The 21,808-nt window shown below is 36.6% G+C and overlaps 2 protein-coding genes across 3 annotated transcripts; both read left to right on the plus strand.

Annotated features, from left to right (window-relative positions):
* Positions 1 to 2,560: 2,560 nt before the first annotated feature.
* Positions 2,561 to 10,684, plus strand: LOC132303649 (growth-regulating factor 4-like). 2 transcript variants are annotated; one of them, XM_059800990.1, is made up of 4 exons: positions 2,561 to 3,312; positions 5,530 to 5,887; positions 9,858 to 10,324; positions 10,414 to 10,684. In XM_059800990.1, the coding sequence occupies exons 1-4, from the start codon at positions 3,111 to 3,113 to the stop codon at positions 10,419 to 10,421; spliced, it is 1,035 nt and encodes a 344-aa protein (XP_059656973.1). In that variant the 5' UTR covers positions 2,561 to 3,110; the 3' UTR covers positions 10,422 to 10,684. The 2 variants fall into 2 exon arrangements, with proteins under 2 accessions (XP_059656973.1, XP_059656974.1); XM_059800991.1 differs by having other exon boundaries at positions 2,562 to 3,312; positions 9,861 to 10,324; positions 10,414 to 10,683.
* Positions 10,685 to 11,272: 588 nt separating this feature from the next.
* On the plus strand, positions 11,273 to 17,855 carry LOC132305207 (G-type lectin S-receptor-like serine/threonine-protein kinase At4g11900). The gene is made up of 8 exons (XM_059802880.1): positions 11,273 to 11,480; positions 11,576 to 12,106; positions 13,693 to 13,797; positions 14,026 to 14,258; positions 14,394 to 14,604; positions 15,060 to 15,297; positions 15,410 to 15,560; positions 17,553 to 17,855. The coding sequence occupies exons 1-8, from the start codon at positions 11,273 to 11,275 to the stop codon at positions 17,853 to 17,855; spliced, it is 1,980 nt and encodes a 659-aa protein (XP_059658863.1).
* The last annotated feature ends 3,953 nt before the right edge of the window (positions 17,856 to 21,808 follow it).

Raw genomic sequence — 21,808 nt, forward strand, 5'->3', positions numbered from 1 at the left:
ATTGTTTTTTATTTTGAACTTGAGACCTTCCAATCATACAAGAGTAACTTTATTATTATAAGAGTTAAGTGCAGAAACACCTTAAAATATGTTTATAGTGCATATAACATCATTCACGTACAAAAAAACACCTCTAAGGTTTCAATTTGGTGCAAATAGGTTCATTTGACAAATTTAAACCCTAAATTGATTAAATTACTATTACTGAGTCATTTTATAAAAATATATAAATATAAATAATTTTGTAAAATGACAAAAAAAAAAAAGACACTATTGAAGAATGTCCCTCTCATGCAAAAAATACCTTTAAAGTTTCAATTTGGTGCAAATATATCTCTTTGACAAATTTAAACCTTAAGTTGACTAAATTACCCTTACTGAACCATTTTATAAAATATATAAAAATAAATAATTTTATAAAATGATAAAAAAAAAATAACACTATTGAAGGACGCCGACAATGGACAAGTAAAAATAAAAATATAAAATAAAAAAAAGTATAAAAAAAAAAGTAAAGATAGAATTATAAAATATAAATAAAAAATAAAGTGCAAACTAAAGAAAATAAAATTTTTCCAAACTCCGAAAACCAGTGCACACTAATATTGGGAATTTTTATTTTTATTTATTTATTTTTTTTTTAACAATGTTGGTACCAATAAATAAATAAATAAATAAAAATTTAGTAGAAAAGAGTAAACTGGAATCTCAAAAAATTCAAATCCCTATTCTACAAATTCTCAAAATAAAAAAAAAAAATAATAAAATGTTTAGAGATATATATAGAGAAAAATGTTTCAAAAAATAAAAATATATAAGGTAATATGCACATAATACTCCAATGCTATAAGATTAATAGCATATACACTCTCTTGGGTATTTTCGAAAAAGTAAAAGGGCAAAACATGTATTACAACACTAATTTATGGCTGATGGGGTATTTTTGCACAATGTGAAAAGATTACGGGTATTTGTTACATACTTTTTAAAATAGAGATAGAAGTGCAACGCAAAGTATATTTTAGGGACTAGGATCCTCTTCCATGCTAGAGAGGTCCAGCATAATATCCAATTGTTGAGATTGCATCATCACTAGTGGGTCCTATTTATTAATTCAATCTTAACCACTGGATCCTGTACTAGACCTCTCCTGGAGAGGATCCTTGTTCATATTTTAAAGGTATTTTCTACACTTGTTGTAAGAAATTAATGATCAAAATTTTACAAATGTGTTTCGTCACTGTTGTTGCATGTGTTAATTCGAAAAATGCATGAGGATAAATTTGTCCATTTCTTTTTTCTTCTTTTCTTTCTTTTTTGTTGGAGTGGCCCGTACAAGAAGTAAAGCATCAAAAGAAGGAATAAACATCGAGTTGAAGATTTGATCCTATCAAATTAGCATCGGCTTGATAGCCCAATAAAAGCAGCTGTATATCTGTGACAATTAATTAAAACCTGATTTATTGCCTTTGAAGACAATAACCAAACTATTTATTGCCCTCGGCTAAAGTCTTAGTAATGTCATCACAGACATTTTGATTAGCCTCTCAAGTCAACATCCCAATGTACACAAACCATGGTTAGCTGTACTATTAGATACTTTATTTTTTTTTCAAGTTTAATATGTGATTTATATTGGTCAATTTATACTAATTTTATTTGAGTCTATTACACCGTGATCGCGATCGATACTATGATCGTGATCGATATTGCGAACCATGACACAAACTTAAAGATATATTTTTCTCTATTTGACTCAGATTGCATAGTAGCTATAGGAATTATTTATTTATTTATTTTGCTAATTCTCATGTCATGCACAATGTAAATTCTTTCGTAACCTAGTGGTTGAGTTGCTTTTCGTTATTCTTGAAAGTTTGACTTTGAACCTTCGCACCTCTAATTTTTAATCCAACATTCTTGTCTGAAAAGAAAAAAAAAAAAAAAAAAAATTTGTCATATAAAATGGAGAAACATGTACTTGCAATATAGTGTGAAGTGTTCTAAGAATCGATACTCCATTTCAAAAGAAAAAAAAAAAAAAAATTATACAAATTAAAGAATTATGAAATTGACTCCTTTATGTTTCTCTTCATTTGCTTCTAAAATCAACCGACTAAAAGTAGAAAAAAAGAAAAAGAGAATAATGTAATATCTAATTAGCTTACACTTCAATCTAACTTTGTTTATCTGAATGAAAACTTTGTGGTCATTTAATTGTTTGTTGTAATAAAAACGATTCATTATTATTTCGCTTATTCATTATTATTATTTAATTAGCTTACACTTCATTCATTATTATTTCGCTCACAACCAACCAACCAAACATCCAGAGAGTTATACACTTCTATATACTTCTGTGTCACGGGGAATATGAACAAGAGCAATATCCATAGGAATGTGACGTTGAGAAAGTTTTACTAGAGCGTGAGCGACTTTATTGTCATTTCTATAGGCATGGCTAAGGCGAGAAAAAAAAAATCTCCGAAACGCTACTTGAATATCACATACAACGGAATGAATTTCAGTAACCCCGAAGCAACACCCGACACAGTCTGAACCATAATAAAAGAATCACATTTAAACCAAACCTGTTAAACTGAAGATGAAATGACAATCATAGAATCACTTCTATATACTTTACTTTGCCCAGAAGCTTTGTGATAAATTTAATTGGAATAATAAATTTTCATAAGTTTGATTAAAAAAAAAAAAAAAAGTTTCCTTCTCCAAAAACAAAACATAATTATTCTAAGATAAAATTCTGTAGACAATAAATACTATAGATAAATAAAAAGAATTTTCCTTATCCAAAAACACAATTATTAAGATTCATTCCTAAGCTAATACCATAACTAAGCTCCAAGATTTCAATGTTTTTGCTGTGCTCCATATCCCCATCACCAAGCATGGCCAAACCCTACATCTGTCCCCCCCAAGGTAACAGCCAAACTCTCTCTCTCTCTATATCTCTTTCTCTCTCTAACTCGGTTTATTATATCTGTGACTGACTTCACATTTTCTCTTTATGGCAGCTTTTTCTTGAAAAGCTAAATCACTGTTTGGAGGCCCTAACTGAGCATCCAAGAAGAAAACGAAGGCTCTGTGACATGAGTGCCGCGTCGTCGTCGCTGGCGGCAGCCGGGGCGGAGTCCCGGCCGCCGTTCACGGCGGCGCAGTGGAAGGAGCTGGAGCATCAGGCCCTCATATACAAGTACTTGATGGCGGGACTGCCTGTGCCGCCTGACCTCGTCGTCCCGATTCGGAGGAGCTTTGACTCCATCTCACCTAGGTTCTTACACCACCCAAGCTGTAAGAAACACTAACCTCCCCCCTCTCTCTCGAAGTGAAAATGATGTATTAATCTTATCTTTTTCATGCTTGAGCTTTTCATCTTCATTTGATTTGATTTTAGGAATTTGTTTGTTTAATTTTCTTCATTTTTGGAATCTCTAACAGTTTCAAGATTTGTTCTTTGTGACCCATTATGTTGATTTTGTGAGAGTCGTATAACATTTTGAAATTTATATAAGTTGAGCACGAAGTATTTGGGAAATTTACTCGTGTGTTTGAAGAGAAGCCATTGGATTTAACACTGCATTCAAATTGATCATTTTTGTGGGTAATAATATATGAAATGCGTTTTTCTTCGATGCACCTGTAGGATCATTGTAGGAATTCACGAAATAATGTTATTTCAGTTCCTTTTAGTAATGTGTATTTGTCGATGGATTCGGTTAATATAATGGCTTCATTCTGGCTACTGACTATGGGCCTATAAGAGATATGTCTAACATAACTATATGGATGTAAACAACTTTCATGGGATGTTCAATCAAGCATTATCATAACTAAACTCAGATCCGTATTATTGTAGGAGAAAATGGCTGGGAGCATTGATTAATTTAATATAATCCGAATTTTTGATAGTATATCTCATTAAAGTCACTTGGTGTTGAAAAGTCAAAAATATATTTAACACGTGCAAACTGTGTAGTAGTTTGAATTGGAGACCATATAACTAGTTTCCATATTTTTTGGTTAGTTCTTTCTGCAAACTCTTACATGGGTTGTTTCGGTACTCGAAGAAATTATTAAAGATGATGTTGGCAGCAACTGTTTATGCCATTTGGTACGCAATAAATGACATATATGTACAAATGATTGTAAGGATATTATTTCATTGCCAAAGGAAATCAATGGTATAGTTAGACATAGATTTTGCTTATTCTTTAAGGTGCCTTTTGCTCAGAAGAATCAGTATTTACAGCACTAATGGGGTATTGCACAATCCATATTTCTGTCCTATTTACTAAGCTCTTCAAGACGATCAATCAGCTGGTCTTGTCTGTTCAATACTTGTATATAGAGGGGTACGCCAACGGCGATTCCTGTACATCAAATTTGTTTCTACTATACTTACCTTACCAAAAAAAGGGGAAATAATTTCAAGAAATTATTATTTTATATGGTATGAGGGCAGGTTGGTTGAACCTTATTTTGGTCCTTTTCAAGGCTTCCAGGTTTCCAGCGGGCTGGCATTGGCCGCATGTCCGGTGTAAATGTTGATAATTTTCTTCTTCCTTTCGCTCTTTCTAGTTCCTGAACATTGTCAATTTGTCTTATCTTTTTATCTTATTCAAATTAAATTGATCAGCTCCATATTATCAAAACCACAGGATTGCTTCTTCCACAAAAATTGATAATATTGTTGATTTTGTCATTATTTTTTACTTGTAGACCTTGAATACAATATTTTGCGGTTCAGTTGCCCAAGTAAAAATTAGGAACAAATTGCTTGGAGCTCAAGCTTATTATGCCTATTGAGGCAACATCTTGACCCCAAAAGTCAATCACCCGTTCTTTTTAGCCTTTTAGGGGCTCTTTTGTGTTCTGGGCCATCTGGCTTTCTGATCCTGACCGACCACCAATGGCATAATCAAGTTACAGAGGCAACTCCAAACTAGAAGGAACTTTGATAAGGAGTAAAGCAGCCGGCTTCAAATTGATGATATTTTCAATTTGAAATCTCATTGAATTTGAGGGGGTATGGCAGAATGGGGTTGGGGTTCATTGATTGATCTGAGATACGCCAAATCATCACGTCACTCTTGGATTTGAGCCTTAGAGGAGTGAATGATTTGATTATATTGTACACGTCAGAAATGCTTAATAATTTGGGTAGGAAACTATATTATCCATTTCCAATCTTTCCTAGTTGGTTTTTCATGCAAACATACATTCTTAAAAGGGTCTTTGCGTTAGTCCAAGCAACTACCAATAGAACCTTCATTCTACATTTTATAGGTTAAGTTCATAGTTTCAAGTGCAATACTGTGGGACTAGGTATGTACTGTTTTCTTCAGAGACTTTTTTTTTTTTTTTTTTTATAAATATTTTGTCCTATTATTAATTTATTAGTCTATATCACTATATATTGTTGAATATCTCAATTTCTAAAAAATTTCGTTATTGATAAAATATACATTAACTTGGAAAGGTGTGTAAAACTTTATCCTTCATGTGTAGTGGCCTACAGTTCCTATTATGGGAAGAAATTCGACCCAGAGCCGGGTAGGTGCAGGAGGACGGATGGAAAGAAGTGGAGGTGCTCCAAAGCTGCATATCCGGACTCCAAATACTGTGAGCGGCACATGAATCGAGGCCGCAACCGTTCAAGAAAGCCTGTGGAATCTCAATCTACCTCTCATTCCTCGTCAGCTGTGATATCACATGTTACTACTGGGAACAGTGGTGGCTGTGGAAGCTTCCAAAACTTTCCATTGCACTCTGTTATTAATGCTGCTGAGGGTCCGTTATATGGTAGCAATGTGTCAACTTTGCAGATGGAGCTTGCCCCTCATGGGATCAGTGATAAAGAGTACAGGTAGGTACCTCATTTCTTTCTCCTGTGACCTTATTCGCTTTCGCGAACAGGTGTGTGTATCCTCATAATTTGGTTTTTATTAGGCATATATTGGCGTCCTGAAGTTTTTTCTCTGTGACTAAGTTAGAATATTTATGTGGGACAAAGAGGATTGCCTTCGTTTTTTGTTTTTGCTAATAGTGATGACTTCTTCATTTTCAGAGGCATTTATCTATGACAAAGTAATTTAATCTGAATATAGTTTAAAACATAAGTTTTATATATCAATTTGTTCTTTGCTTGCAAATAGTCTGTGACCCTTGCTATTAGGAAAATTGACAACTTGAAGAAACTGTTTGTGTGCTGCAGTAAAGCATGCGCTTAGGCTTCTGGTTCCATAACATTATAGAGCTTCTGACTTCCTGCATGTAAACTGATAGAACATTATATACGAAGTCAGTATCAATTATTTGCTGTAGTAGTTTGCACAGCTGTGCTATATATGAATTTCAATTCCTAGCTTATTTTCTCTTTATAACTCATTTTTGCATAGTTGATTTATACATTTCTCTGGTCATTTATGCCCATGTTAGGTAATGTTGTGTGGTTAACGCAAGAGGTGAATATAAGTGTGAGCTACCCATCTTATGTGGTGGAAATGGAGTGGAATGTTGGGCATTAAAAAAAGAGACACGAACAATGCATCCATGTGGTGGAAATGCAGATGTTAAGATGGATATTATGAATTAGGAAAGATAAGATTAATAATCAAAGGATTAGGGAGAAATTAGATGTGGTGCCTATTAGCGAGAAAATAAAAGAGATTGGTATGAACATATTAAACGATAACCTATAGATGCTCCCGTGAGGAGAGGAAAATTTATTTGCATAGAAGGTAAAAGACAAAGAGGTCGACCAAAACTAACATGGAATGAAGTGATGAGAAATAATTTAAAAAAATTAAATCTAGTAGGAGATATAGCTTATGATAGAAATGAGTGGAAAAAGAAAATTAAATGTACCCTATTTGTACGGGAAACAGGCAAGGATGAGAATGCATGTGGCCTACCCCATTTGTACAGGATAGAGGCAAGGATGATGACGATGATGACCCATCTTAGGTGAGTTCATTAGCACCAAACAACACGTTTGGGCTGTCACTTATATTTTTGAGAAATGGATATGATTCTGTGATGTTGATATACTCTGCAGTTAAGCTCATTACTACATTAACATGATAAGACACCAGTTGAGTATGAAGAGAAGTCCATATGCTGGAAACTCTTATGTCAAATAGGAGAAGAATAGGGTGGTGGTGGAGGAGGAGAAGCGATGCTTATGTCACAATTCTATTTTTTCTAGAATGTAGCATCGGGTGTTTGTGCTTCTAGGCATGCTAAACTTGCTTGGAGTTCCATGCTGTTGTGCCCAATGTGTTATGCTTAGGAGCAGAGGACTAGGTGCAATTTGTGAAATTTCTCATGATCATCTGTTGACTGTTACCCATAAAATTAGTGGCCCCCCCCAGTGGGGATACATATGTCTTTTAGAATTTCAGTGAAGATAAATAGTCGTACAAATTCTATGGATAGTATCCACTTAACGTCTCTTAGTTAATTCTTCTAGGATATATATTTTTCCAATCAATCCTGCAATTCCTCTCATGCTTGTGATGTACACCAAAACTAAAATTAATTGGAAATTTAGAGAAGCTTAGTGAACATTATGCCTATATATTGATATTTTGCATGTGCAAATTGTCCTCTCAAGAATGAGGAGACTTAAGTTGGTTCTTCTTCCTCCTAATTTGAAAATATTTGCACTTGTAAAGAACAAAGTCCTTTCCTCGTGTTTACACCACTAAATAACACTTATTTGTCAGCCAAAGAGAATCATTGGACATACGACTTGGAGCTTTGATAGAATATATTTGAAATTTGGGGTGGCTGATATGATAATCAATTCAGCTTATGTGACTATGTGACCAGCTTTGATAGAATATATTTGAAATTTGGGGTGGCTGATATGATAATCAATTCAGCTTATGTGACTATGTGACCTGCGTAGGAGTAGCTTCATTTTGGCGTGATTTTAGAATTCATAATAGTGACAATTAAAAGAGAGTTAAAATGCACACACGTTGCCTAATCCGAAAGAACCTATTTAGCAGTTTCAACTGTCAAAAAAGGTGGATTGAAGGAAGGTGACATAATTGAACCTCAAGAGGGGAGTCATCCTTCCCCTTAATAGTTGCCTGATCTTCTTGGCTTTTCACAGCTGTAAAAATAAGAATTGGATCTGATTTCATTGAGTTGTCAGCGACTGTGGCATGCCTGCGTTCATGACCAGAAAAAAGGATTACGTAGCAAAACATCATGGTCGTCAGTCATCCACTGGAATGCAGATTCCAGAGGAGATGAGAAGATAAGAATGTAGCATTCTGGTTCATGACTTCGTAGCACTAGTAAAAGAAGCAGACTTGTAGAAATCTATAAGCATCACTCCAAAAAAATAATAATAATAATAGAAGGCAAAATTGGAAGCGAGATTAAATTCTTTTCAAGTATTAAAGAGCCTCGAGATTTACTTTTGCTGAGTGATTGAGCTGTTAGTTATAATGGAAGTTAATTCATTTCTGGTTCCTCGCAGCTATAACATTTTTTCAGCATCTGGCTGCACGCAGAGATTTTTTTGCTGTTGATCTCTTGCTTTCCTTCTGGTGCATCTTGCAGCTAGCCTTCTACAGAGAATCATGGATCCCTTCCTTTTCTCAAGCGTCTCTGCTCCTCCTCCACAAATGGATCCCACGTCAGCTTTTAGCATAGAACACTCCCTCAAACTATTTTTTGGTTTTTGGCTGTCAGTTGTCTTGGGATTTTGTTAGGTTTTCCTTCATCGAGTGACCCCATCTCAAATCTCGGCCTTCAGTTAGGGACCTTTCTCATCTAAGAAAATCCTTTCTGCCTTCTCACTGATACTGTTTTTTGTTGTTGCTGCTATTTGCATATTTAGCCAAACAACAGTAGCATTTTACAAGTTTGAATCAGACCTTTTGTTATTTTACGTAAAATAGCTGCTCTTTTGTTGGAGTTCTTCTTCTCTTTGTATAGCTCTAGTAGTCTATTTTTTTCTAGGCTTCTTTTCCTACTTTATTTCATTAAATGCGAAGTAGGTATGCTTCTGTCTTCCTGGGATATGCTCCTTGTAGTTTGTATCTTTTGTGTTCTTCTCAATAAGTTCTCACTTACCAGGGGGAAAAAAAACATAGAATCGATGTAAGCAGAGAAAAGTGAGGGGTTAGTAGAAGAATAGTTATGCAGAAATTCTAAATCTTGATGCTTGTTTAATACTCTGCTGTGGTTTGCACTAATGTACTCAGTAGCATTGTTATTATCAATCTAACTGCTGCCAGATCAGGGATTATGACATATACTTAGGAAATTCTATTTAAACTCGCCGTCAAGGGCATTTCTGCAACCAAAATTGTAGTCTTCAGAGGTTGATCTCTTAAGTGATTTTTAGTGCAAGGTTGACAACTCAGATGAGTTTTGGTACATGTCATTCATCATTTTTGGAAAGACTTGTAATGCTAACGAGTAGTTGAAAGTCAGCTTTCCCGATTTTTTGCCAAGCCCGTACCGTCAAGCATACTTTTCCAAGAACTGTCCCTGAAAAAGGTTATTTTCTTAAGGAACCCCGTAAAAACAAAAAATTTGAATTGTTAACATGCTGTCATTGACTTCTTTGGCCATTTGGTTTTGGCAAAGAGATAAGAAAGGAGGGGGAGGGGGAGGGAAAGAGGGAAGGGAGGAAGGAATTGGGGGGGGGGGGGGGGATCAAGTTCTTTGGTGTGAATTTCCTCATATATAGTCCATTAATCCATAATGTGAGTAAATTAGTGGTCATTCCACTATCTATCTGTCCAAATCATGTTGCTGTTGAATAACAATTGCAAATAATTGTCTATGCTTTCTTTGCAAAATGTAAATAGCAGGTATGTCCATGGATTGAAAGCAGATGAACATAAGTTTTCTGCAGAAGCTTCTGGAAGTGGGAGGGGTATCAAAGTAGACTTTGATGTAGACAATACGTGGCGTCTCATGCCATCTCAAGTTGGTGTAAACTCCTTTCTGAAACCAAGTTATGGCACTCAATTGCAAAGCGACTCCCTACAATTACGCACACCGCAAAACTTGGAGCCAATGATCAATGCTACATTATCAAAGCAAGGGCAGCAGCAACATTGCTTTTTTGGCAGCAAGCTTGGCTCACCAGGGCCTGTGCAACAGGAGCATCATCCTATGCGACCTTTCTTTGATGAGTGGCCTAATACTGGAGAGTCATGGTCTGGTTTTGATGATCAGAGATCCAATAAGAATGCATTCACCACTCAGCTATCAATCTCTGTTCCAGCAGTTTCCTCTGAATTTTATTCCAGGGGTGCTTGTTCCCCAAAAGGTTAGTCGATATCGAACTAGACACGTCAGCATAATCATAGAAATCGGAAGAGAATCTTAATTCCTAATCCTGTCTTGTGTTGGGTGCAGATACTTGAGGAAGCTGGCTATAGTAGTACTCCTGGCATGTGGTGTTCGTTCTTAATTTATCAACTTCTGTACCTTTTATGTTATCCAACTCTGAACTAACCAGCATGGTTTCTGTTGTTGTAACATTATCTAGCGGCAAAGTAGTTAAGTTGTACGGCAACGATGGCCTAAATTCTCTATCTACACCTTATGTGGTCTTTATTTGAACTTTCCGGAAAATAATGATATTATGCTATGTGATGATTGATGAATTGTACTATAATATCTTCTTTTCCATGCTCTAGTGTGCAATGCAGATGTTTGTCGCTGTAGTGGTTATTGTATCTGAGTGCAGTGCATATGCCTTGTATGGTTCCTGTTCTGGCAAAGTGGATTATAATCTATATATATATATATACACACTAGTATTATTCCCGTAATTCATAAACTTAAATGACTGATAATTATGATAATATCAATAATAATTGGTAAGCTTAAAAGAGCCGTGTAGATTGCATGTCCACTTCCGCCTTCCACTATTCGCGCGCGCACACGTACGTACATACATGTGTGTGTGTGTGTGTGTATAAAATAGGGGTGGACCCATTTATATATAGTCCAATGGAAGAAAGTTGTTTTCCTCTCCAACATGGTACAACAACTTCTTCGTCATTGGTACAGGAGAGGATTCCAATGCAACGATGTACAGAAGTGTTTTTTTTTTGGTTGAGATATTAGCTATTTGGGGGTCTCAATTTTCTTTTATCCAAGATGAGGGACAGTGCCACCGTTACAAGACCATGCTTCTTCCTTTGTGTCGTGCTTCTGTTTCAGCTGTTAACACAAATCATGTTTCTCTATTGGAAGTGATACTCTTGCAATGGGCCAGTCTCTCTCAGTAAGCCAGACCCTGGTGTCCCAAGGTAGCATTTTTGAACTCGGTTTCTTTAGATCAGGTACTCCAACTTCACATAGCATCTATCTTTGCATATGGTACAAAAATATTGTTGCTGAGAACGTAGTTTGGGTAGCTAACAGGGAACAAAATTCATCTGAACCGTCTTCAAGGCTTGAATTCTCTAGAGATGGTAATTTAGTGATAAACTCACCGGCAAAACTCAGGTCCTAACTGCGTGGAAAAATTCAAACAATCCTGCTTCTGGTATGTTTTCATTCGGGATAGATCCAGACGAAAGAAATCAATATTTTATAGAGTGGAACAATTCCAAAAGGTATTGGAGCACTGGAATTTGGAATGGTATTGATATAACAGATGATTATGGAATCTATTACAATTTTACATCGAATGAAAACGAAAGCTACCTTACATACTCTACTTGGTATGCTAATGTGTTTCCAAGATTGGTGATGGATAAGTCAGGACTGTTAATGCGTGTAATATGGACGGATCCGATTTCGCATCTTTTTTGGTTTCAACCCAGCCCTAGTCAGGTCTATGCTTTTTGCAGGAAATATGGCATCTGGAGAGAGAATCTCTTGAGCATTGGCTGCGAATGTTTACAAGGTTTTAAGCCATTTTCAATTGAAGACACAATGCTAAATGATTGGTCTGGGGGTTGTGTGAGAAAGACACCATTGCAGTGCCAAAATGGTACCTACACCAATGGGACGAGTGATGGATTTCTAAGACTTTCGAACATCGCGACATTACCAGAAAATTCAAAAGTACTTCCAGATAGGAGCCTTGAACGGTGTAAATTAGCTTGCATGCGAAATTGTTCTTGCACAGCTTATTGTCACGGGCCTAGAGATTTGGCGCAGCGGCACAGCCCGTGCGGCACCAAGGCGTTGCTTCAGCTCGCGCAAGTGCCGTGGTCAGCCACCACGACCTGCCCTCCCAAGGATACATGTTGACTGGTTTCGGCCTGCCATGGCCTCGTTAGGGGAACGGCTCCAACTCCCGACCAGTTTGTGCAGGGATGGCCAACTCCCTTCTTCATAGTCAAGTCCACGACTAGCGACAAGCACCTCGAATTGAACCGAGTCGACCTGCCTGAACTCTGAAGAGGTACCATCCTGTGGTCCTGCACGCCCCTTCCCTGGAACTATTCCCAGTCAATGAATGTTCTTAACCAACCAGCATGCGTGTGTTCTATGCTCATGGCGTCGTTAGGAATCGGATCGTGACATTCTCCCCCACCCAAATCCTGCGACGCCCTCGTCGCAGTGCAGCGCTGACTCCGCTGCGTCCAACATTCCAAAGTCTCTCTCCTCCAAGTGATATGCTCGCCTGCCCACCATCGCTTCCTTGTACAACCCCTGGCTGCACTCGCCCAATGATAGGGTTTCGGGCTAAAGGGACGCCCACTTCTTCGGGATGCAACCCCACGTTATGCCGCCTCCGCGACACCCCGAGCAAACAAGCGCCCTCCGGCTGACTTGATACCCGCCCTTCACAACGGTTTGCACGCCTCTTGAATTTGCAAGAACTTTGGTGCGCGGCCCTCCAGCCATCTGATGCGCGCGGCCCTCCGGCTTCAAAGGACGCATCTTCATAGGGAGATGGAGGCTCTCCTCTAACAGCATTGATTGCCCACCGACACTTTAGTGCACCCATTTCATTCTCAAGACCCCCGGATCGACGAGGGGGCACACTTCTGTGCTTTTCCCCAAGTCCTGCTCTGATACCATTTGTCACGGGCCTAGAGATTTGGCGTAGCGGCACAGCCCGTGCGGCACCAAGGCGTTGCTTTAGCTCGCGCAAGCGCCCTGGTCAGCCACCACGACCTGCCCTTCCAAGGATACATGCTGACTGGTTTCGGCTTGCCATGGCCTCGTCAGGGGAACGGCTCCAGCTCTCGACCAGTTTGTGCAGGGATGGCCAACTCCCTTCTTCATAGTCAAGTCCACGACTAGCGACAAGCACCTCAAATTGAATCGAGTCGACCTGCCTGAACTCTGAAGAGGTACCATCCCGTGGTCCTGCACGCCCCTTCCCTGGAGCCATTCCCAGTCAATGAATGTTCTTAGCCAACCAGCATGCGTGTCTTCTATGCTCATGGCGTCGTTAGGAATCGGATCGTGACATTATGCTTTTAATAGTGGTGGGTGTTTAACATGGGAAGGGGATTTACTGAATCTACAACAACTCCCAAACGGAAGCAACCCTAAACAAGATTTCTATCTGAAACTAGCTGCTTCTGAGCTTCCAAAACCTACAATTCCGAAAAATAAAAGTAACTTCTACACAACAGTCGATGCATTTCCTGCAACTTACAGATAACAGTTTTTGTTTTGAATTCGTTGTGATTGACCATGATTCTATTTTACCCGTTTTAGGTCGCAGGAAGAACTTGAAGGTGATCATAACAGTGCTGATTTTGCTAGCAGTTGGCTTCATAGGCTGTTTAATCTGGAGAAAGCTCAAGCAAATGGGTATAAGAGGTAGCCACCATAAGTCCATATTCAAAGAAATCATACATGATTGTATTTAAGTCAATTAGGAAATGAAAATATCACTTCTTCCAGGAGCTAGCAACATTATAATTAATTTAATAATATGTACACTTAGAATTGACTTGGACCAAGTATGGACTACAAGTTGTCATTTTCTGAAACTTATATTGTGATTTCCAAATTATTGATAATGGCTTTCTGTTTTGTGATAAACAGAAGAGAGAGATTCAAGCGCAAGAGGGAAAGATTCAAGCGACGATTTACTATTATTTGATTTTAGTACTAGTACAAATGCAGCTGCTGAAACAAACATTGGAAATAACCTAGGGAAAAATAGAAAGAAGGATGTTGAGTTGCCATCCTTTAGCTTTGCGAGTGTATCAGCTGCAACGGGTAACTTCTCGGTAGAAAATAGGCTCGGAGAGGGAGGGTTTGGACCTGTTTACAAGGTAAAAGTTTAAGATATGAACTGCAGTGCTTTACCTAACACATCTTTCTTCATTATTATTATTTACTTGACCTGTTAAGTAACCATTCAAATGAGTTTTTTTTTTTTTCCCTTTCTTTCTTCCCTCCCTAAATAGGGTAAATCACTTAGGGGACAAGAAATAGCAGTGAAAAGGCTTTCTAGAAGATCTGGACAAGGGTTCCAGGAGTTCAGAAATGAGGCAGTATTGATATCAAAACTTCAGCATCGAAATCTTGTTAAACTCTTAGGATGCTGCGTTGAGCGAGATGAAAACATATTAATCTACGAATATATGCACAATAAAAGTTTGGATTTCTTCCTGTTTGGTTAGTGTTCTCCCATATTTAATTTGCACTTAAACTTAGATATATGTTCAACATGAGTTTTTTTTTTTTTTTCCCTTTCTTTCTTCTCTCCCTAAATATGGTAAATCACTTAGGGGACAAGAAATAGCAGTGAAAAGGCTTTCTAGAAGATCTGGACAAGGGTTCCAGGAGTTCAGAAATGAGGCAGTATTGATATCAAAACTTCAGCATTGAAATCTTGTTAAACTCGTAGGATGCTGCATTGAGTGAGATGAAAACATATTAATCTACGAATATATGCACAATAAAAGTTTGGATTTCTTCCTGTTTGGTTAGTGTTCTTCCATATTTAATTTGCACTTAAACTTAGATATATGTTCAACATAAGGTTTTTTTTTTTTTTTTTTTTTTTTTTTTTTTTTTTGTTTGTAATTCAAGGCAGATCACAATATAAGTTTTTGTGTAACTCAAGGCAGATACAAACAAACAAGGGATGTTAGATTGGAGAACACGTATTCATATCTTTGAAGGGATTGCTCAACGACTTCTTTACCTACATCAATATTCAAGGCTTCGTATAATTCATAGAGATCTAAAGGCCAATAACATTCTTTTGGATAGCGAGAAGAACTCCAAAATATCAGATTTTGGCATGGCAAAAATATTTGGTAGTAATGAATCAGAAGCAAACATAGACAGCATTGTTGGAACTTAGTAAGTAAAAGAAAAATTCTTTACCAAACACTTACACAACTTATATATGATAGATTAAAGAAAGATCTACTACGAGATATTGAAACTGGTTCTATTGTATGCTGAAATTTAGTGGGTATATGTCTCCTGAATATGCAATGGAAGGTATTTTTTCAATAAAATCTAATGTGTTTAGCTTTGGAGTATTGCTGCTTGAGATTGTGAGTGGCAAGAAGAACATTGGTTTTCATGGGCGGAGCCACCTGTGGGCTAACCTGGGCTACAGCCCAGGTCAACAAAAAAAAAAAATTTTTTACTAGTACTATTACCTATCAGCTATAGCCCAGTCCAACTTTCCCAATCCATGGCCCAGCCCACTAGGCACTAGCCCTTATCGACCTAACTATTCAAGACTTTAAGTATTCAGCGCATACTTCTGCTACACGAATGAGTTCACTGATAGTCTGACACAAATCATACAACTATACAAGGCCACAAGAGTTTGAATATAGAAGACTGAAACACTAAATGATTAAATCCCATGAATCACCCAGCCACTTGAGGTTCAGAATTGGACCAGATCACCAGAAGATTTAAGACTTGATTACTTGAAAACTCAGATTAGAATGGAAAACATGGGCCATGATCTTGTAAGTTGTAAGTGCTCAAATTTAGATTATATATATATATATACACACACACACACAGAAGACTAAAACACTAAATGATTAAATCCCATGAATCACCCAGCCACTTGAGCTTCGGAATTGGACCAGATCACCAGAAGATTTAAGACTTGATTACTTGAAGACTCAGATTAGAATGGAAAACATGGGCCATGATCTTGTATATATATAATCTAAATTTGAGCACTTACAACTTACAAGATCATGGCCCATGTTTTCCATTCTAATCTGAGTCTTCAAGTAATCAAGTCTTAAATCTTTTGGTGATCTGGTCCAATTCCGAAGCTCAAGTGGCTGGGTGATTCGTGGGATTTAATCATTTAGTGTTTCAGTCTTCTATATATATATATATATATATATATATATATATATATAATCTAAATTTGAGCACTTACAACTTACAAGATCATGGCCCATGTTTTCCATTCTAATATGAGTCTTCAAGTAATCAAGTCTTAAATCTTCTGGTGATTTGGTCCAATTCCGAAGCTCAAGTGGCTGGGTGATTCATGGGATTTAATCATTTAGTGTTTCAGTCTTCTGTGTATATATATATAATCTAAATTTGAGCACTTACAACTTACAAGATCATGGCCCATATTTTCCATTCTAATCTGAGTCTTCAAGTAATCAAGTCTTAAATCTTCTAGTGATCTGGTCCAATTCCGAAGCTCAAGTGGCTGGGTTATTCATGGGATTTAATCATTTAGTGTTTCAGTCTTCTGTGTGTGCGTGTGTATATATATATATATATATATATATATATATGAATTTGTATATGAAATTGACAAATTGTGCATATTAAATATATCTTTCAAATATAAAAATAGATATATATTAATATATATATATATATATAGAGAGAGAGAGAGAGATTTGCATACTTTAATCTAGGGTTTCAGTTACTTTAAATTTGGGATTTTTTTATTTTTTTGGGAGAATTGAAACTTAGGCTTTTATTAGTTTATACATGAGCCCTGTTTAGTGCACCCGAACACATATCTACTTTGTCTATTGGCTGTAGGATGATCTTATGTTCCAATTTCAAACCAGATGTCTATTGGCTGTAGCAATTAGCATGATCTTATGTTCCAATTTCAAAGCCCTGTTTGGTGCACCCGAACACATAGATGATTATAGAAGATCACAAAGCCATAACTCATAAGGTGAATGTTTATTGATGGTGGTATTAAACAGAGACACAACCCAACAATAAAAAACAGTGAGTTATGAACTTATGTGAATCAGAGACAAATTATGAGAAAATAATATAAAAGTATTATATATTTGCATACATTTGTTTGTTTTGTATGTGTGTGAGTTAGAGTGGGTTGAAATAAATTTCAATAAAAGTTTTTCATTTCTTTGACAATACTTTGTCATAAGAATTATTGTGTTCATTTTCAAATTTTTTTTTATCTTTAGCCCTCCCCACTTTAGAATCCTAGCTCCGCCCCTGCTGGTTTTTATCATGATGACTTTCTTCACCTCCTTGGATATGTAAGCAACTAACATCTTTTCCTTTTTGTTTTTGTTTAAACTTCTTTTAACCGTCATTTTATTTGCAAATTGTATAATTGAATGTTTCAGGCATGGGAGTCATGGAATTCTAATAGAGGGATGGAGTTGATGGACCCAATATTGGGTAATCCTTCTTCCACGTCTACATTGTTGAGATACATTAACATAGGACTTCTCTGTGTTCAAGAAAATGCAAATGATCGACCTACCATGTCTGATGTTGTCTCTATGTTTAGCAATGAATATGCACCTCTACCAACACCGAAGGAACCTACATTTTTTACCAACCGGCATGTGATAAACACAAATCCTAACAATGCTGGAAATTGTTCAGTGAATACCATAACACTTTCGGATATTGAAGGCAGATAACAATTTCATATTTTGAAGACATTTTGTTCAAATTGAAACTCTAATATCTTTGATTGTACTCTTAGATTTGATATCCTTTATCTATTATATGAAAAAATTTGGGGTTCCATTAATTATTATTTTATCTTGATATTTAAAGAAAATCCAGATTGAAGATTGAGACCAAATAATGAGTTACTAGATATAAGGATGTGATATTTATAAGGTTTTGGGTAATAATGTACCTTTTAGTCACATGTGATTATGTGTCTCAGAATACATATTTACCTATCATGTTACGGATTACACATTATAGGGATGGTCTGATAGACTCCTTGATTGGAGGAATATATGCACAATAAAAGTTTGGATTTCTTCCTGTGTGGTTAGTGTTGTCCCATATTTAATTTGCACTTAAACTTAGACATATGCTCAATATAAGTTTTTTTTATGTGTAATTCAAGGCAGATCTCAATATAAGTTTGTGTAACTCAAGGCAGATACAAACAAACAAGGGATGTTAGATTGGAGAACACGTATTCATATCATTGAAGGGATTGCTCAAGGACTTCTTTGCCTACATCAATATTGAAGGCTTTATATAATTCATAGAGATCTAAAGGCCAATAACATTCTGTTGGATAGCGAGATGAACCCCAAAATATCATATTTTGGCATGGCAAGAATGTTTGGTAGTAATGAATCAGAAGCAAACACAGACCGCATTGTTGGAACTTAGTAAGTAAAAGAAAAATTCTTTACTAAACACATACACAACTTATATATGATAAGATTAAAGAAAGATCTACTACGAGATACTGAAATTGGTTCTGTTGTATGTTAAAATTTACTGGGTATATGTCTCCTGAATATGCAATGGAAGGCATTTTCTCAATAAAATCTGATGTGTTTAGCTTTAGAGTCTTGCTGCTTGAGATTGTGAGTGACAAGAAGAACACTGGTTTTTATCATAATGACTTTTTTCACTTCCTTGGATATGTAAGCAACTAACATCTTTTCCTTTTTGTTTTTGTTTAAACTTTTTTTAACCATCATTTTATTTGTAAATTGTATAATTGAATGTTTTAGGCATGGGAGTCATGGAATTCTAATAGAGGAATGGAGTTGATGGACCCAATATTGGGCAATCCTTCTTCTACGTCTATATTGTTGAGATACATTAACATAGGACTTCTCTGTGTTCAAGGAAATGCAAATGATCGACCTACCATGTCTGATGTTGTCTTAATGTTTAGCAATGAATATGCACCTTTACCAACACCCAAGGAACCTACATTTTTTACCAGACAACATATGATAAACACAAATCCTAACAATGCTGGAAATTGTTCAGTGAAGTAACACTTACTGATATTGAAGGCAGATAACAATTTCATAATTTTAAGATATTTTGTTCAAATTGAAACTCTAATATCTTGATTTGATATCCTTTATCTGTTATATGTTAAAAATTTGGGGTTCCATTAATTATTATTTTATCTTGATACTTAAAGAAAATCCAGATTGAAGATTGAGACCAAATAATGAGTTACTAGATATAAGGATGTGATATTTACAAGGTTTTGGGTAATAAAGTACCTTTTAGTCACATCTGATTATGTGTTTTAGAGTACATATAATTACCTATCATGTTATGGATGGTTATCTGATAGACTCTTTGATGGAAGGAATATTATCAGATAATATCTATATAAAGCCTTGGTCCTCACTCCCACATGTACTTTCTATATGGTTAGTCTTGCCCCATTGAGAGACATGAGTGGAAAGTGCAGAGGGATGGAAGACCAACGCAGAATGACGAGATTTTCTCTCAACTCTAACATTGATCAAAAGCAACATAGAGGTTGGGGATTAGGTTTTTGTCAAGAGGTTGAATTTCTTCATTTTCTTGCTACTTTCATTTCTTAAAAATCAATCAAAATTTCGAAACTATTTCATATTAGGTCTTTTTGAGGGAAACTTCTCTGTGAGGACCGATTTCCTTTTTCCTTTTTTTCTATTTTCTTTTTTATTTATTTTTGTGTTCAGGTCGTGTGGGCCGAACAGGGTCAAGTGCTTGGGAAATTTTTCCGGCACTATCATTTATTCCGTTGGTGTCACATGCTGTTAGAGTATTTCTCAATTTCATCATAGTACCTTATTTGAGGTGGAGAAATCTTTAGTTAAGGTGGAGCTATGGTGGAGCACGTATTTTGATTTTTGCTTATCTTTTGCTACTGCAAAAGTTGAACCGGTTCAACCTGGGGTGAACTAGTTCAACCTGGGCATTTCGGATTTTGGCTTAGCTTTGGCTACTGCCAAAGTTGAACCGGTTCAAGTGGGGTGAACCGGTTCAACCTGGGATTGTAGGTTTTTTTGGCTTTGGCTACTGCTAAAGTTGAACTGGTTTAAATGGGTTGAATCGGTTCAATTGGGACAGTGAGTTATTGGAATCTATGAAGCTACAAGAAATAGTTTCCTAATTGGTTTTGGAAGCCAGAAGACTTAGGGAAAAAGCTGTAGATTTAGGGAAGAAGTTGTATCTCTATTTTAGAGTTGAAGACTAATATAATAACTCCTTGTAGCCAAATTGATCCTTGTCCAACAAGGAATTGGGCTTAAAGACTCTATAAATAAAGATGGTATGAGAAAGACATAAAATTGTAAAGAGAAAAAGAGAGTTGAGATTGTGTGAGAGAAAAGAGTGTGAAATCAAGTTTTTGAAGTAAAGTTAGTGGTTCTTTACCCGTGGACTAGGCAATTTGACAACACATAAATCTCATTTTTACTTGTATGTGATTTTTTATCTGTTATATTTGCCAATTGAGTGTGTGAAACCCTAACACATTCATCATACATGACATGTTGAGGGCTTATTTTTACACTTGTGTGTATTTATTTATCTCATTTGGGGTTTTAGTGTAGTTGTAAGACATGTGGGACCCATTCTTTAACTTATTTGACTTGTGTTGTTTAGTGGAGGGTGAGTGAGTGATATGTGGTTGTGGTTGTGCAAGACTGTTGTATGGGTGTGTCTATATGTGTGTGAGGAGAGAGAAAGTCACCATAATCATCATCATCATCAGTCTCTCTCTTTCACGTTTTTTCTCTCCCTATTCTTCTCCATTTTCTTCTTCCATCATCCACCTTCACTCCACATTTTCTCCATCTTCCACCAAGACTTCTACTTGGCCATAGAAAAGAGATATGACATGTAACGACCCAAACTGGGGTCCGGATCGCTAACCAGGTCCTTACCTGAACTTGAGGACATACTAGGGGTTAAATGGTCTTTTTACAATATAAAAGGATAATCCATCTTTAAACTAGTCAAATGAGGTTTAAAACAACTATTCTAGTCATTCCGTGATGCTTGGTGAGGTTCTACGGTCACCGGATATGAATTCCCAAAAGTGCCTTTACCAATTCGAGGCAAATTTTGACACTGTCCCACCAAAACAACCATAACTCTCAACATAGATGGAATTTGAAAATGAGGTTGGTCTCATTATAAAGCTAACTCAAAATCCTTGAAAATGGACTCAAGAATGACCCTATTTGGTTTCGGGATGAAGAAGTTATGACTGTTCGAAGTCAAGCATTCCAAGCTGTCAACTGAAGAAGCCAATTGGGAGCACTGGGGGACTTGAACTGGTTTAGTGGGGCTGAACCAGTTCAAGATGGGCAGAACGCTTATCCTCGAACCAAAGGTCCCCCCTTGAACCGGTTCAATGGGTTGAACCGGTTCAAGATGTCCAGAACCTCAAAATTGCCACAAACAGCCTAAAATTGAATATTTGAGCACATGAACACCCCTATGGTCCCTTGGTGACCTTATTTAAGGTCTAAACCTGTCCCGAACATGTAATTAACAATGTAAAAACGTAATTAAATCCGTGCTTGCAATTAAACCGAAAACAAGTCCACTACATCGTTTAAAGATCAAATTATACAAATCCCATTTTTATACAATT

The sequence above is a fragment of the Cornus florida genome, unplaced genomic scaffold (genome assembly GCF_030987335.1).
Source record: "Cornus florida cultivar Cherokee Brave unplaced genomic scaffold, ASM3098733v1 CherokeeBrave_3.0.0_Hap2_Chr04, whole genome shotgun sequence".
In the NCBI taxonomy this organism is placed as follows: domain Eukaryota; kingdom Viridiplantae; phylum Streptophyta; class Magnoliopsida; order Cornales; family Cornaceae; genus Cornus; species Cornus florida.

Bases quoted from the DNA above. Each gene is read 5' to 3' on its own strand.
- LOC132305207 (XM_059802880.1), top strand. From the start codon at position 11,273: ATGGGCCAGTCTCTCTCAGTAAGCCAGACCCTGGTGTCCCAAGGTAGC. The intron at 14,605-15,059 runs GTTAGTGTTCTC...AACTCAAGGCAG, and splicing joins TTTGGATTTCTTCCTGTTTG to ATACAAACAAACAAGGGATG. The intron at 15,298-15,409 runs GTAAGTAAAAGA...GCTGAAATTTAG, and splicing joins GACAGCATTGTTGGAACTTA to TGGGTATATGTCTCCTGAAT.
- LOC132303649 (XM_059800990.1), top strand. From the start codon at position 3,111: ATGAGTGCCGCGTCGTCGTCGCTGGCGGCAGCCGGGGCGGAGTCCCGG. The intron at 3,313-5,529 runs GTAAGAAACACT...CTTCATGTGTAG, and splicing joins GTTCTTACACCACCCAAGCT to TGGCCTACAGTTCCTATTAT. The intron at 5,888-9,857 runs GTAGGTACCTCA...AAATGTAAATAG, and splicing joins ATCAGTGATAAAGAGTACAG to CAGGTATGTCCATGGATTGA.